The 18,039-nt window shown below is 34.2% G+C and overlaps 1 protein-coding gene across 6 annotated transcripts in view; it reads right to left on the reverse strand.

The window, feature by feature from the left end:
• The window catches only part of PLEKHA7 (pleckstrin homology domain containing A7), a 147,003-nt gene that overhangs the window by 10,628 nt on the left and 118,336 nt on the right, over positions 1–18,039 (reverse strand). For 5 of the 6 annotated variants that reach the window (XM_062575940.1, XM_062575943.1, XM_062575945.1 and 2 more), the window contains 11 exons: positions 15,959–16,039; positions 14,020–14,088; positions 13,773–13,853; positions 12,333–12,482; positions 10,418–10,519; positions 6,817–6,925; positions 5,565–5,803; positions 4,977–5,165; positions 4,639–4,756; positions 3,757–3,836; positions 1,337–3,333 (listed from right to left, as the gene is read on the reverse strand). In XM_062575940.1, the coding sequence (XP_062431924.1) occupies positions 3,124–3,333; positions 3,757–3,836; positions 4,639–4,756; positions 4,977–5,165; positions 5,565–5,803; positions 6,817–6,925; positions 10,418–10,519; positions 12,333–12,482; positions 13,773–13,853; positions 14,020–14,088; positions 15,959–16,039 (1,428 nt within the window). In that variant the 3' untranslated portion in view covers positions 1,337–3,123. Of the gene's footprint in view, positions 1–1,336; positions 3,334–3,756; positions 3,837–4,638; positions 4,757–4,976; positions 5,166–5,564; positions 5,804–6,816; positions 6,926–10,417; positions 10,520–12,332; positions 12,483–13,772; positions 13,854–14,019; positions 14,089–15,958; positions 16,040–18,039 lie in introns of those variants that run through there. The other variant, XM_062575946.1, reaches the window with a different exon arrangement.

The following is an 18,039-nucleotide window of genomic DNA, read 5'->3' on the forward strand; positions in this document are numbered from 1 at the left end:
CAGCTTTCAACCATACTGACAAATCCACCATTTAGCAATGTTTATAACTACTGTTGCAAATGTTCTGCTGCTGAAAGAGTCTACAAAGTAAAATCTTAAATGATGAGAGAAGCAAAACACAACTCTATTTCTTGGAACGTTTGATTTTAGATTTCATTTTTGTTGTGCTACATGGCTTTCTAAGTATTGTTAAGTCCTATAGGCGACTGGTATTGCCTGTAGGCAACTATTCAGTAGTACTGAATTCTAACAAATGTATTTGTCATGATTTCACATATGCCTGTCAATAAGGAATTGCCTACACATGAACATCAGTGGAAGGGCAGATGTCTACACCAGCGAGCTGACAGACTGACGGTCCTAGGCATCACAACCAAACAATGCGCTGTAACTTTGAATCACTGCACAGAATGGCCACTTATACCGCAGGGTGAGAGCTGCCACTTGTAAATTTTATATGGCTTTCTAGAAAAATACTTAGTGATTACTGCTGATAGTATTTTAGGTATTTTCAAATTCAAGAGAAGTTAACAGTAATATCAAGAACTTAAAATATCTTAGTAAGACTCCACTAAAAGCAGATTAAAAGCCTCTCAAATCTCTCATATTCTGTCTTCACAAGATAAATACTTAGCAATAATAAAATCAGAGCATATTTAAATAGCTTAATTTTAGAATTCCCTTATCATAATGCCTAAACAGCTCCTTCAAAGTTATGCATACAATACAGATGTATAAAAAGGCATGCTAAAGAACACTATCAACATATTTTTGTTCGTAAGTGTCAAAAAAATAGGTTTAACTGCAGCATCACTCTACCCAGCAGATTTCATCAACTTTACCACATGAAGTTGAAATTAAAAGCAGCAGGAAAGGAACAAAAGAACTAAAAACATTTATCTCCTGAAGTACTTGACAGTATCAGTAGGAGAACATGCCATAATATGTCTCTTAAAGATATTTCTGATGTTTAAATTATAAATCTTATTTTGACTGAAGTCTGAACTCCATACAAAGTCCTCAGAATCCACGCTACTTATATCTACTTGAAACCTATTCATGCACAAGCTCTCAGTATTCACTCTGAAGATATACATCTTCTAGTTATATTAAAAACAATAAGCAGCTAAAAAGGCAACTATATCTCAAAAACTGAGATGTTTCTTTTCAGAGTTCAAAAAAGAAAAAAATATTTTCTCATAGTAAATCTCCAAACCCATTCTTCTACTCATATTTAAACCAGGCCTGATTGGCATAGTATATTTTAAATACACAGTATTATTTTCAAGTTGTTATATATATATATGTATATATATGTAAGAAAAACATCAAACCATTATTATGAAGCAATATTTTTATTGGCTTTGATGTTGCGACTTTTACATTAAAAAGGCATTTTATATAACAAATGAATTCATGTACTGTGATCAATATTTTAAATGCCATACTGTGCTAGAGCACTGACCGATTAAAAATTAGAGTTACACATACAATGTATGTTTAAAGCAAATGTTACATACTGAGCAGCACTTCAATTATACATTTAATTGTTCATCATTTTGGCTGCTAAATAATTGTAATGCCATAAGTAATTGTGCTATAAAACATGCTTTTTGTTTGTTGAAGCCCTATAGGTACAAGAGATGATCATTACGAAACATTTCCAGGGCTAAAAGATTAATTTAAGTCTTTACAGCAAGAAAAAGACCAAGATGGCACCCAAATTTATAGATAAAATGTTCGCTACAGATGTTAATATGGAGTGTTACAAAAACATTTAAATTAGACTTGTGTGTGTTACGTTAGAGTCATGAAATATTAGACTCATTTAGCTCAGGCTTAGTTCTTCTAACTAAAATATGAAAATAACAGCGATACCAAAGTTCTCCAATTCCCAAAATTCTATGCACTATCTTTATTAATAAATTTGTGATCGCAAAACAGAAGACAAAACAGATTAATGTCTCCAAGTAGTGCACTCATATTCACTAGGAAAGTGAATACAAATAACTGGCTGTAAATTAGTGTTACTGAAGGCTTATAAGAAATGGGAACAAAAGATTGAATATTATAGGGGAATTTTAAATGCTCGTTATTGACGCACATGTTCTAAATGCAATTAAGCCTGGTAAAAATTGAGTAGTTCAGTTAGAAATTTTAAAGTAACTAAAAATTCTGCAAATTGAAAACAAAAACAAAAACAAACAAAAAAAACAAAAAAAGAAGAGGCATTAGGTATGATGAGTGACAAATCTAAAAGCAAGAGATCTTGTGCAATGAATTAGGTAAAATAACGTGATCATTCTAAAGCTCTGTGAATCAAATAAAAAAATAAATTCAAAGACCACAGCATAAGTGCAATTACAGTACAATCTTGGTTTAGCACCAAGGGAGCAACTGGATAACTTCACCAATTAGAACTGCTTTGGTTAGTATCCAAAACGTGTCATTACAAACTTACATTCTGTACAGCATCTCATCTCAGAACGCAACAAAAATCTTTTTCTTCATCAACTTAAAGTTGAGCCTTATTAGAATATTCTACATTTTTAGCTTTAAAGAAGAATTGATAACAATTAAAATACATTAGCCCTTACATAAATTCCTAATACAAATTATTAATTTTAAAACTGATCATCCATTTATTGAATCTTAAAGCAAAAAAACCCCAAACCAACCAACTAAAACAAACAAACAAACCCCTCCACCTTCACCTGATATTATCACAACTATCTTATAACTTAAGAATTTAAAAGAAAAAAAATCCATGGTGGAAAAGAACATTCTAAAAGGCCCATTCCATTATGAAGTAGTTTGAAAACTGTACAAACTTCTTACACGTTCTAAATACAAATCCAGTAAAAAACGTCTCTTAAATCACTCCAATATATTCTAGTCTCCACTTAGCACACTAACCTCTGACCAACTTACCTGCTGAACCTGCTACATATACTGTAACTACTAGTTAAAAAAAAGATCTGTTATTCACGCTCTCTGATCTCATTTTACACTGTATAACACTAATTTCATTAGACTAGAAGCATCACACATACTCAAGTGAAAGTGCTTGCTAGAAAAAAAAAATCCAAAGATCATGTTCAGTCTAGTCCTTTTAAGGCATATCTAACATACTGAGCCTAGGTCTGCAGAAATGGGCCTGATGAAAGACCGGGATGAAACAGACTGCCTTTCTCCTTGGCTAAGAGTTCTCTTGCGTTCACGAACTAATGCCTTCTGATGCCGCTTCATTCTTTCTAGTTGTTCCTCCGCACTCATCTTGCCTCTCTGGTGGTCTCCAGAGTATAAACGTTCCAAGGCACTCTTTGGTCTCTCCTGTAGAAGTCACATGATATACAAAACACATGTTGCAATTAAGGCTTTGTAAGAAGTAAATAAAAAAAAGAAAATTAACTCTTTCCCTTACTTTATCACTAACGTAGTGATAAAGTAAGTCGCTATTACTTTTTATTAATTTGCACATTTCAATGCTGTAATTTCAGCTAGCGTAGTATTGCTGATCTTAGGTTCTGAGCATTGCTTTATAATGTATTTAAAATGTAGTCAGTTGCTTCCTGCATGCTTCATGATCCGTTTAATGAAGTGAGAAAATAGGAGATTTTATCAGATCACACATGTTAGAATATATCCTAACCTACGCTATTAGAATCCCATTTCCTGCTATGAATATACATATCTGTGCTGAACAGCATTTTGAACAATCCATACATTTGCCTTCAAGTGTTATTTAAAACTTACCTTGGACCTATCCCTTCGAAGCGTTGCGTACGATGAAATGGTAGATGACTGGTGCAATCTGGAAGTTGATCCAGATAAACCTTTACAAGAAAACGGAAAATCTTTTACAACCAAAGGTAGTCAAAAGGAAAGTAACAGTCAACTGTTTTTAAAACCACATTGTGGTTACTATTTTAGTTCACATTTCATATTTTTCAGTTTAGAAGGTTACGAGAAGCACATAATTCAATCTCAGCCACAAGTAATATATTTCAGGTCACTCACTACTGATTACAATTCAGAAACACCTTCAATAGTTTAGAAGCTTGTATTATATGAAGTACAGGATGGACTAAGCTGTACAATAGTAGATAAGGTTTACAAATAATCATATCTATGAACAAAACCAACTCTTAACAACATTCATAAAGGGGAGAGAAATAAGAAAAGAAAGGATAAAAATGAATTGCTCTTCACCTATATCCTCTCTGCAATCATTTGTGAAGCAGTCACAAGACTGGTACAATAGAGATGAAGTGACAAGTAGCACGGAGCATTTACAGGCATTCTGCAGTAGCACACAATGTGTAATTAATACTGTTTTACTCTTTAGCACTTCCATTTCAAATGTCTTTGACAAGAAATAGAAGTATTTAAGAAAATCCTTGAATTTTTAAAACATCATGCAGAGATTATGAGGAAAAATTCCGAATATAGAAGACATTCTAACAGCTAATTTTCATGCTTTGCTGCATGTTTTTTTTTTAATTATATATTAAACAGCTAGCATAAAACAACAATCTGAAGATAACGATTATCTCTAAAAAAAATCCCCAGAAAAGCTCCCATACAGCACTACACAATATACTTTAAAAATATCAACTATATTAATTCTGGCCTTACCACGGGTAGGTAATGTCTGGCATCCACTGTCAGAGGTTATTAAACCACTGGAAGGTTGGCTGAGGTCACCACCTATTGTTGCTAGTTCTGGTTCACTCATGTATGAACGCAGTTCTACCTACACGGATAAATATCAGTTTGCTCAAATGAGACACAGACAGGAAGTCTTTTCAATCTTAAGACAAATATTAATAATTTTGTTTACAGATTAGTAGATCTCTCTCTGCCAAATTGCAAGTTTTTCTGGTTATTATGAAATCTAGAGTCCATACATTTTACAGAAAGAATCTCTCATTATTGTTTCCTATAATTTTAAAGCATAGGTAATGAGTGCTCACCCTATAATCTCCATTTACACACTGTCCTAGTTCTCTGTCTCTCTTCCTTTCATCTGATTGACGTTTCAGACCCCGCACTGATGTATGTCTGATGACAGTGGCTTCTCTCGGAAGAGGTGGAACAGCTGGTGGCTGATCATCAGGATTGTACAACTGAGGGAGAGGAGGTCTGGGGGGTGCTTCATCTTCCTAGTTACAGGAAATCATAAGTATTTAGCGAACAGTTTGTGGCAGAAGCTGTCTGAAAATTCATTAAATTCTAAGAGTTATTGATGAGTGTCCCTGACAGAATTACTGCCCATTCTCTTGACTCCATACCAGGAACTCGGGGCTTTAAAAATAAACAAAAACAAACAAAAAAAATTACTGAAGAAGTTCTGCCTTGATAGGTTCTAAACCAGTATATGGCTACCAAATGTAAACCTCCAAGTTACTTACATACATACTCCTATAAGTGCTATTATACACAATGTAAATATCTCTCTTGTATACTCATACTGTGAACTCAGTAACCATAAAAGTTTTCAGTGTTTCTGCCAGAAGTAAACCCAAACCTAGGTGAATGAAACTGAAAACAGCAGTACTTACAACCTTTGGTGTTAGCTTAACTGGTGACTGAAGAGAGGGCTCGATTTTTTTCAGCTGCTGTGTTTGGTGCTGTGTTCTAGTTTGGAAATAAGGCTGTGGATACAGCCTGACTTCCAAAGAGGATTTAATGGGACTAGATGGAGGACTTTGCGGAATGGAAAGCTTGTTCTCCGTAGTTTTCAGAGAAGTTGGTAAGGAAGGCACTGTAGACTGAGAAAATGAAGGCACTATTTTTCTCTCTATGGAAAGAATATGTAAATGTATTAGATAACATTATATATGTTTGTTTTTAAATCTATCAATAATATTCGTAAGAATACAAATTAACACTTTAGACATAAAAAAAAAGGAAAAAAAGAAAAAAAGCCAACTAAAACTCTGCACATTGAATACAAACCATTACTTTGGAGGCATAAAAATCTGACTACTACGTTGCAGCAGGGGTCAGTAGCTTTTTTGTGATGAAGATCAAACATGCCTTTCAGGCCACAAATAAAACCACACAGTTTAATATCATGCAATAAAATGCCCTGGAAGAGATAGAGGAGGGAAGGAAAGACAAGCTTGAGAGTCATTTGAAATCAGTCAACAGGCTGTCTCTTGCCCCATGTCAGATCGTTAAGGAGCCTGTACATCTAGGTAAGGCTAAGCATCCATCGCTGGAACTGAAAGAAAAGAAAACCTCACCATCTCAGAAAGATTTTCTCTCTTTTCTGTACGTAAAAGGTAAAAATATTTTAAATACATAATAAAAGGTGAATTTACAGAAGGTGTTAACAGTTTCTTGGTATCCCAATGTACTAAGTCTTTTCTTGAAACATAACAAAGCACTTGAAACGCAGAGTGCACACTCACTCACTTCCTCCTTTCCACAGCTGCTGATGCTGCTCTGCCCACCAAATGCCTGCGTGAAGTGGGAGTGGGAAGGTTAGAACAGCAAGAATAGTTGGCAGCATCCAAGCAGAAAGGAAGAAAAAGCAGAGAGGAGCTCATGGAGAGAATACAACAGAAACTATGCCGGTAGGAATAGAGCTGCAAGAGGTTTATTTGTTTCTTTGTTTCGAAACTTGCAAAACTTAGTCCATTATTCTCTTTTTTGGTTTGTTACATATGTTAAGTGAAAAAAACCAACAAAATCATTTCACCACCTGAAAACCAACCAAAGAAACTCCAACAGAGTATGTTCAAGCTCAAAGACTCAAAAATTCAGCTATATTTGTGAATTTTTATATTTTAATTACGCTTTTCTTACCTGGATTCTTGATCGATTCTACTATAGTTTTGTAATTAGTTTTATTTGCACTCAAGCCAGCTGTAACATCTTCAATTCTCCATAAGTCTTTTTGTATTTGTGTTTTCTCCTGTTGTTGGGAGTAAAGAAAATAAATTATATCCCATTTTAATTTGTTATGGGCTTACCCTTCTTTTGATATCAAAACCAAACTAACATTTCAGAACTTACAAGAAAACTCAGGAGTCTAGAAATGGGTTAAATCATTATCTCCACTAACAAAAAACAAAACAAACAAACAAACAAACAAACAAAAAAACTCAAAACACAGATCAACATGTCCTGTATATAGGTCCAAATTTCCTACAAAAGACTAGGAGAAATAGTAGAGAGCTCTACATTTTTCTCTACAGTACTACTCCAGCTACAGCAAAAGCCTAGTTTAGTATTGCCCATAAAATGGGCCTACAGATTCTTGTTAGTTTGAATTTTGTTCTCGAATCTTACACTGCTAAGGCAATCTTACCAAACTTCTCCTTACAATTTGGGGAAAATATCTAATATTAAAAAAACACATATACGTGTGTGTATGTGCGTATTTATTTATTTTTTAGTACAATCTCCCTGAATACTGCTATGAATTGCCTAATGGCTTTTAGCAGAGGGAATATAAGACCAAAACTAACTCACAGAATGAATGACAACTTCATTTTCTTCTCATACTGTGGTTGTCAGGCCTACTGGACTCCAGACTACAACGTGTCATAGGTTGAAACAATATATTGCTGCTATTCCCGAATTTGGTCTCATCTTATATCCTATTTGTTCTACTGATTCTTTCTGGCTATAAAGAAAAGGAAGCTTTACCTACAATCTGGACTCTGCCCTTGACTGTATCATGCATCTAGAGGTCTTGGCTATTGAGATTGTCATTTCAATCACAAGCTTATTGCAATCATCATAAACAACCGCTCTCACCATGCCCCATCCCTTCAGTTTGGGATTATTCTTGTTACTTTACGGTAATCCATTAGTTTTTAGGAATCAGTATATGACAATTCTTTTGCCAAAAGCTGACATTAATAATAAACTGATCAATTTCTTCCCCATGGTTTTACAAAAGAAAACAGAGGGCAGTGAAACACTTCAGTAGAGAATCGCTTACAAACTCCGCAAGAACCCTAGAAATCCATCACTTGCCACAGGCTGCAAAATAACCACTAATTAATCCTATAAGCCCGAAAAACTTTAGTAAAAGCTCTTACACCTCATAGAGCTAGAGAAGGCATATAAATAACTTTCCACTTTCTGTCTTAGACCAGAAAATATTTACAGCCAGGCTATAGATCAGAAAACAGGATGCCAAGAATACAAACATTTAAATGATGGACAGTGTTGTTTACCTACAATAAACTCACTCAATAGACGGAACATATCTTGAAAGACTGTCAGAATACAAACTATAAATTTGCATATTTCATTTCAGTTTTGAGATTAATACTACTACAAAATACTCAAAGATAGATTTATAATAACCAAGTCTCAGGATTCTATTAAGAAAAAAGAAGTGCCACATGTACAGAAAACATTTATCAGTAGCATACAAAAAACAGGAGATCTTTTAATATTATTTCATCCCATTACCTACATCTTGATGTGAAGAGAGTATTTTGGAACAAAAATGGATTAGATCTTGAAGATAAGCAGCTGAATTTATTTTTAAATGACGAAAGCCAATATTACCGTCCACCAAAGAGTGTAAATGTGCTTTATAGGAAAGCAAGAGAGCTAGCTTGGGGAGATGAATCAATTTCTCTTAACTTCCTTCACATAGAAACATAATTTAGAATGATTTATAAAACCAGAGGAGAAACACTTCCCAACTGAGAAGCCACCACCACCACCAAAATACCCCACCGCAATTAATTTCAGCACACCCAGCCCCCACCAACCCTTAAGCAAAAGGCAATGAATCTACACTCTAACAAGCAAGATTTACTTGGACCACACTGCCTGAAATCTTTAAGTTTTTAATCACTTAATTAATGGTACGTAGAAAAAGTACAGCACTTGAGCCTTTTTAAATATAGCGTATATTAATTTTATGCTGTTGCAAAATGCCAGCTGAACAGCCTATACACCTTTAGGAAGAGGCTGAAGGACATTAATGATTATGAGTACTTGAGATATCTTTGAGGGAGTAAAATTTTAAGACTATTCAGTACTTTTTCAAGAAACCAGCCCCCTCTAATATTTCCAAAACAGGTGTTCAGAAACATTTTTAAAAATTTGCACCAGATACACCTGACTGCATATAACATCTATATGTATGTATGTTTTTGTGTGTTTAGGTATGCACGTATGTACATGAGCAGAAAAGATAATGAACCTGATCTAACACAGCTCCTGTGGAAATCGTTCCTTCCTTTCTAGGCAGAGCAGTGTAACGTATTGCTAAATCACACGCTGTACGTCCAGCACTTTTAGTATGTTCAAGGCAAAACTAAAAATTCTGTTGAAGTATATTCTGTGTTAACCTGTAATTTCCCTTTTTAAAATCAAGTTAACTTTGCAAATGGACAATCTTATTATAAAATAACCCTGGACCTTTTTTTCTTGAGGGGTGTAGTCTACAGGTCAGCTCAGTTAAACAATATTCTGGTTCTAGAAACTGTTAAAAAAAAAAAAAAGCTAAGAGTGATTAACCAAAAACGGAATTTGAAGAGCAATGCGATCTAAAAAGGTTTTGTAACTCTTATTTTGATTCAAGAAATTTATCCATTGATAGCAAAGACAAATTCATATATGATCAGAAGTTTGGAACAAACTTCTAAATTTAAAAATTTAGCTAGCAAGCTTTTTTGGTCTGAGATATTTGGAAAAGTAGGCTGCGATTTTAACAAATCAGATTTGTTCCCTGTGTTTCTCTTTTAAATAAGAATGTTCTGCTTAGATACAGGCAAAATAACACGGACTGTATTCCTTGTTATAAGATAAAATCATCAGCTGTAAAACAGTATGTAGAAATTATCTGGTATGCCACATTCAGTTCAGTGAACAGAATAGCTTAGCTTCAAATAAAGCTTCTTTGTAAGATTCAAAACTGAATAATTGATTTAATACCTAGATGCCTTTCAGTTACTGATGGCTGTTAAACACTTACTCCACTTCATTAAAAAAAAAAAAAAAAAAAATCTGCAGAGATAAATCCTCCATAAATAGAAAACAGGAAAAAGTAACGGCAGTAACAAGCTAGTGACTAACGTTCTTAAAAATAAGGATAAGGAAGTCAATAATGTCAGATCAAATAAATGAAAAACTAAGGAGTCCTACATAGTACTATAAATTAAACACATTATCAATGTCAAGATGTCAGCATGTAATAAAAACATAACAAAATAATGATAAATTTACCTAGACAACTTATGAGAAACTATTACATCTGCTGGAAGATAGCTGGTTACTGCATGGCTATGCTGCAACAATTTCTAAACTTTGCAAACTAAGCTATGTGATGGCTGAACACAGTGCAGAAATTACAGTGGATCTCTTATGAGATAATAGCTTTCAAGTTCAGACAAAATCTTCGTGTAAGTAATTCAATGTCTACAAACAGACTCACCTGAGATACAAGTGAACTGTTCATCTGCTCCTGTAAGGCCCGTTTCAGCTGGTTCACATCCTTTTCTAATTTCAGATATTCATTCCAGGCATTTTCCATTTCCTGTTAACAAAGGGAATACTCTAGCGTAATCTTATGATAAACCTGGAAGTTGCTCTATCACTTTTCTAATTGAGCATCTAATGGTGTTTTTAAGATGATGTTGTTCCACTATAGAAAGAAGAGAAATCTGTGTTGAAGTCTAGCTACATGACCGTATTTCTGTTCAGACTTGATCATAAACATCAACACACTTTACTGCGCGTGCAAGAATGAGTCCAGAATGCCTAGTTAAGGACTTCTGGCCAGCTTGCTCACACAGAATCATTTCCTAAGCATAAAGCTGGAGTTCAGCAGAATCTAAACGAAGATTGTAATATGTTGTAAGGGAAGCAAGTCTATTCCATTTCCACTTACTTTATTTCTCTATTTAAAATAAGATTACAATTAGAATCAAAACAATAACTTAAACCAGAATACATATTAGAAAATCCAGTAGGATATTCTTTAGAAGTTCTACAGATTGAGATGCAATTTCATTAGAAGTGAATAATAAAAAGTAGACACCTGGAAAATAAGGCTATCCAATCACCCTCACATTGCTTAGATTATTTCCAACATCTACAGCAACACAGTCTGCTTTCTGACCCAGAACCAAGAAAAATCAAAAGTCTGGAGCAGTTCCTATCCGAGGAATAATGGAGTGGGCTTTTCTTCTAGAGTATGGAAGAGACAGAACTTGAGAAATGAGCGGAAGAAGTAACGGAGATCAATAAAACCACAGGTGGCATGGAGAAGGTTGGTAAGCTCTGACTCTTCCCCACCCTTTCTCACACAAGAACAAGAGTCTATCGCACGATGCAGGCATGAACCAGGCTCAAAACAAACAGAAGTTCACACAACGGAGAACACATCTGTGCAATCAATGACTTCTCAAAGGGTGTTTTGGATGCTAAAGGTTTACAGAGTTCAGTAGGAGACTGGATGAGTATTTGGAAATGAGATCTACTTAGGAGTACTGAACAGACAAAAATATACCAGCTGCAGGAGTTCCCCAAGCAGACAGCAGTTGGGAGCTGGGACTGTTATCACAGAAAATATCCCATATATGTTTCCTATCCTTACTCTTCCCTAAATAACCACTTATGCCCAATGTCAAAGACAGAACCCTAGACTAGAAGGAGCCTTGACTGGACCAGTACAGCCATTCTTACAATTACATGCCATTTATGCCCTCAATTAATTATTTAAATACTGCCTGTGAACATCATTCATTTTATGCAGGCACAAAACACCATACACACTCATTTAAATGCTGGCATTTTAATGATCAGATTTTATGATAGAAGAGGCATTTCACACAATTCTAGAAATAGTCTCATAATGAGCTGGTCCCATATTCATTAAGAGATAGGAATAAAATAGTGAATATACAACATCAGGCTCAAAAAGTCCTCTTCCACGGCCAACTTATACAAGTATTTTTATTAACAAAAATGAAGGATTAGATTACTTTTGAATTGTATCAAATAATAATATTAATTTATACTGAAATAGTAACACAATTTCCCAAACCTTCTTCCCCTGAAAAATACCATGGAATCTTATACTTGCACTGCCAAAGGAACTAGCTGAAAGAGTCGTAATCTAAGGCCATGCTTAAATGACAAAGCTACAAAAACGTTTGAGGCTTGGAGGAGTTACAGGGTGGCAACGCTGTTGAAGAGGAAAGCAGGAGAGATTGTTGTTTGTTTAAATATTTTTTATGTTAATACCTCATATGTTAACCAAATCAGTTCAAATATTTCTCTATTCAAAAAATAAATACTAGCTGGCATTTAAATTATGGCTTTCTTGAAAGAACCAAAATACATACAGTTGAAACTTTGGATATTTCAGCCCGAATATGTATGAGATCCTCTTGCAACAGTCTCTGCTGGTAAGAAATCTTTTCTGCATGTTGTGGTTGGTCTTTGTACTGTTCCATCTGCCTGTGTAAAACCTCCAAAACAGACTCCAGCTGATCCTAACAGAGAAGACAGTAGTAAGCTTACAACATTTACGTGGAATTTTATTGATTTACCTGTGGGAATATAAAAGTTATTTTCTACCTCTGTAGTCTTTCTTCTAAGATATGACGTTAGGATGGGCCTCCTATTGTGGAGACTAAGACAGAAATGAAGAACTGGAAGAGCATTAATAATTGCTATAATCAAAATTATCTCACATTTTCCATTAAATCCCTTTAAGTAGCCAAACCTCTGGAAAATATGAAGCAGTGAAAGAGAAGTTTTCTACTTATAGTCTGTGTAAAGCTATAATTTACAAAGAGTTTCAGAAAAATTCCCTTAAGCAGCACAGAACTCTGATAACCCTACTATGGCACAGTGTAATAGTTTATTCAAAGAAAAAATCTCATTCATTGCAATGGTTAAATTAGCCAACTAAAGGATTAAAATATTATTTAAAACACTATGTAGGCCTCATTCAATCAATCAGCACCAAATAACCCGGAATCATTTTTCCACAGTAGCTTTTCTGAAGTGGCTAACTAGGCATTACTTTCATTTTAGAATGGGTTTTCTGCAGAACGACTTCAAATAGATCTAGAGTTTTTGAAAGATAGAACTCATAGGCAGTAAAGCAGATCAAGATGCAAGGAAACAAAACAAAGGACAAACTCTTTTATTAATGTTTACTCTTTGAACTTTGACTCGCATGGGCAAGGAGGCCAGTTCCAACTACAAACTTATCACAGAATATATTCCAACATTTCTGTTATAACATTTGGAACCAACTTTGCAGTACTATAAACCACCAAAGATCACTAAAATTACTACAGATCTGTAGTACCTGCCTCTCTTCCTCCTTCTTTTGTTTCAATAATACAATTACACAGGTTACAGTGATAGCTTGACATGGGCCCTCCTAGCATGTATCCTGAAACACTGCTATTTATGAAAACCATGCTTGCCCAGCTGAGAAGAACTGCAGTTGAAACATGACTCTGCCTTTCTCAATATGCATATTATGACATAAGGCAACCTATTCAGAAATGTGTATGTACTTCAAATAGTCATAAACATCAGAAAAAATTAGTATGTGGTTTCAAGATGTTCATTTTCAGAACTATGCTTTCTTAAAGCAGGTACTCAATCTTAACATAAAAAACAATTTTCCTTATATACGTTTACATAAATGTCCATAGAAAATTACTGTATGCTGCTTCCATTGTAATAACATTTTTGTTTATAAGTCCATATTTTATGGTTATAGGAAAGTTGTTATTTTATAGAAACTTTTAAAATCTATTTACTTTATTTTCCTTCAGGGCTCTTATTTTGTCTTCCAAGTCCTGCAGAATTCTGTCCTGTTCACAGAAAACACTCAGCTTGACCTAAAAATGAAGTCATATAAATATGTAATGTTAGATTTTTAAAAAGACGACAAAAAGTTTCCTCTAGCAATGCTTTGCTCCCAAGAGCATAATAAATGAACACGTATAGTGCAACGTAAAAAGCCAAAGAAATGCAAGAGTTTCTAGAGTGGTATTTGATACTTACATCAGTATCACTTTCTGCAATCTTGACAGGTTTTGTACTTCGTTCTTTTAACGTGTCACGCCCAGTCACCTACGAGGAATAGGTTTTAAAGATCTGAGAAACTGGTAGCAAATTAAAAGATGAATAAAAGATAAAAATGAAATTTTGGATCAAGCCAATATGCTTTCAGTCTTCCAAAATCCTATCAAAAAGGATTACTAGCTATATTAGGGTATCTAATAACTCTTGCAATAGCTTAAAACTGTACAAAATAGCATAAATCCATTTGTCTATGGTTACAAAGGTGGTTGGCTTTGAAGTTCTCTTAAAGTCAAAGCAGCTGATTAGTTTCTTTAAATGTATGCTTGCAGGACTAACATCTGTAATGACTAAAATGCACATTTTCAGCAACACTTTCATTCTTCAAAGAATAGTCTCTTCCACAGTGAATTTTATTCAGAGAGACTTCTATAAGAGTGCTATATTGGAAATTAATTGTTGTTAATCTATTTTGACAGATAATTCTCTTTTCTAGCATACCAAGGTCTCAATCCAGTAATCACTGGTTCCACATTCAATTTTTGTCAAGAAGATAATCTTATCACATAACATAGATTTTAAATTAATACAAAAACTATACTAAACTTTCAGCCTTCACAGCAATCTTAAAATGAAGGCATATTTATCTGCATAGAAATGCTTATTATTTCCACTGTCTACATTTGACCCTTTTTCTGAATAAATAAGATTAACAGAATTACCAATATAATATTGCTCATTAATCATAATTTTTTTAAAGCCTCAAAGTCAAATGACTTAATATTACTGGAACACTTAAAATTCATTAAAGCAAATAAAAAAGGCAAAAAAGCATAGCACCAATATATTGTGTAATTTTATCCATATGCATACAACAGTTTATAAAGGAAAGTCCACCTAAATACTGTTTTCCACAATACAGAAGCAGAAGTTTTTTTCCTTTTGTGAGGAAATAGGTAAATCTGCTTTTTTGCTGACTGGCAATCTACAGACTTTGAGGTCACCACAGTTGCACAGTTAACCTACCAACCTAACAGGATACTACATGATCATACTACAGTTTTCTTAAAATAATTAAATTTTACTGCAAGTATAGGTGAATCTTCAGTACATCTTCAGTTTCTTATATAGCATTTTATATGACACTAGCCATCTTCATACAAAATTTTCAAATAATAAACCAGGTTTAAGACAGAAGAGTAAATTCTGTTTATGTTTAATGTCTCCTCTCCTCCATCTGCAGACTCCACTCACATATTTATTATGTGACTTCTGGTAGTTAGTCGTAACATTTGTTACCTCCTACCACCAAATACAATACCATCTACTGCTTCTCCAAAGTAATTAGCTTTGATTTTCAAATATTTTCAAATTCAACAATTCAGTATTTTTTAAACAAAAGCTTTATTTAAAAACTATCAATGGACTTAATTTTAAATACTAAATCCTATGTATAACAATAAGAAATAACAAAAGCATGAATATTAGCATGCCCGAGTCAAGATTTTGCACAGTTAATTACCTGCAAGCTAATGGAATGGAAAAAAATCTTTTTCAAAGCAGTGGAATTAATTTAAGAACAGTCTAGGTATTTTGTGGCGTATTTCAAGTTATATAATCACCACTGTAAAGAAGCTGTTAATTTTCAAGCAGTGAACATGAGAACATAATGTAAGATTTAGCATGCTATCACATTTTCAAAATTACACATAGAAGTCACTACTTAACAAAACCATCTAAAAAAATGATAAAATGAAACCAAACACTGAAGTCAGCCATAGTTTTGCATATAGACTCAAAAAAAGTTACAGAAAGCTCTTCTATATGTCATAAGACACCCGTAAAAGCCAGACTACATAAACATCAACTGCTATTTGAAAAAACAATGGGACGAGCACATTTGAGATGCAAGCAGTCTTACATGTAAACTGGATAGTAACCCTTGTGCTGAGTTCTTTAGTACTTTGTAAATCATGTTGATCAGAGGTCCATTATTTTCTATCTGTTTCAAACAGAAGTTTAGTAATAGCTTATTACATATTTAAAAAAAACAAAACCTTCAAACTCAAAACTTCATGAGCAACAGTAATCACTTACTCTTCTTTCACACTGACTCTCAAAGTTTATAATTATATAATCTCTCATTAGGGAAGCTATCTTCCCCTCTTGTTATATTTTGGGTAGGTTAGTCATCCAGTCACAAGCGTTTTCAGTTTTACTTTTGCGGAACACTCAAGTGCACAACACAAAACTGGATTTATTCAGATACTAATCCAACCACACTTGGCCTTCCTCTTCCATTTTGTATAATCTACTTGGGAATGTTTGTTCGTAAACTGTTCTGAAGTAAAATTCTCCCTGCAGTCTGCTTACACTTCGTTTCATAGTTACGAAAAGGGCATCTTCCTTCACCACTTGCATTTCACCTTTATTGTTCGCAATATCACCTTTGGAGCTTGCGGGGAGCGCAGAAAAGTAAACCCTTCTTTTCCTCCTTTGTGCTCCCCTTTCTGCTTTTTTAACACCAAGTCACACCGTTCCCTCTGTTTTAGGGACAGCAATAGCCCTGACACACAGCTATTTGCAGAGGAGCCATTAGCATGCCATAGCATGCAGACACACCACCCCTTCTTTCACAAGGTCAAAATTAGAAAAAGTAGGAGTTTCCTCATAACATGAGTAAAAAGTTTCTTTCTTTTTTGTTTTAATCTCAGAATCAGCTTACATGCAGGAAAAAAGATACTGTGATAGATTAATACCTCTAAAGCATTTTTATTTCATTTATTTTATGCCAATACGATAATTTTCAATGATAACATCTTGATATCAACATCAGGAATCATTTCTTAGAAAATATTTTAAGAGTTTTCAGTAATCAAAGATAGAATAGTACAGTAGAATAACAGCAAGGTTTCTTTGCGGACAAAAGCATTTCAATTACAAGAAATTATCATGCAACCAGTTACTGTAATCAGTTTTAATGCTGTGCATGTATTATGAGGTTAATCAAATGTTTAATCACTATTTCATATTGAAAAAGTCATCCTATTTCAAAACAGCAAGGAAGAAATACCTTCACAGGCAACAAATGAAAGGAAAAAAAAATGTTTTGTTTCAGTCCTAAAATCCACTCAAATTTCACATGGTCTTTTTAATTGCTAAAGAACCTAACCTGAATTTTTTACATTTTCCAACCATAACTGAAAGATGATGATTCTTTTAAGCTTGAAGGTATTTAATTGGGAAAGAAACACCAGTTTTGAAAAATTAGGTCATTCTTGTGGATGGAAACCTAGTTGCCAAGATTTTTCAAAAGGTACCTGAAACTAGCATCAAGTGTTTCTTTGCAATAACTCTACTTACAACAAATGTTCACCAAATTGTATTTCCCATAACTCAGAACTGAGGAAAAGGCAATTCCTTCACTAGTAATCCTAAACTGCTTTCCATAGAAAGACCAGCTGCTGCCCTGTGCCCCCACCCACTTCTCTCTCTGGCTACCTTTGTCAGCCTTCACGCAGGCTGCAGGAAGGCACACACTGAGTTCCTGGAGAGCAAAATAGCTCTTGGTGCCCCGGACTGCACCAAATCAATGCAGCCTGGATGTTCTAAAAATTTAACCACCCATCCTAATAATTCTATTAGGCACATAGCATTTTCAGAAGTTTATAATTTGGCCAAACTTTTAACACTGGAAATTGTTCAGATCCAGATGTTATTTTAAGCCTGCTTTAGAATGGACATGACACTGCATTTATTCATAATGTTCATCACAAATTGCAGGATCTTTTTAGTAGAAATTTGTCATAAAATTCAGCCTAAGATTTCAAATGTGGTTAAATTTGACAAAACTGTGAACAACTAAGATCAAGGCATGATGTGAAATGTTTCCAACTAATTTTAAGTTGCTGTATTACTGATTACTATTGCTTATATATTTGACCGTATAGGTGATACCTGCTATGCATATTATGCAATACATCATACATATAACACTATATA

The sequence above is a fragment of the Rhea pennata genome, chromosome 5 (assembly GCF_028389875.1).
Source record: "Rhea pennata isolate bPtePen1 chromosome 5, bPtePen1.pri, whole genome shotgun sequence".
Classification (NCBI taxonomy): Eukaryota; Metazoa; Chordata; class Aves; order Rheiformes; family Rheidae; genus Rhea; species Rhea pennata.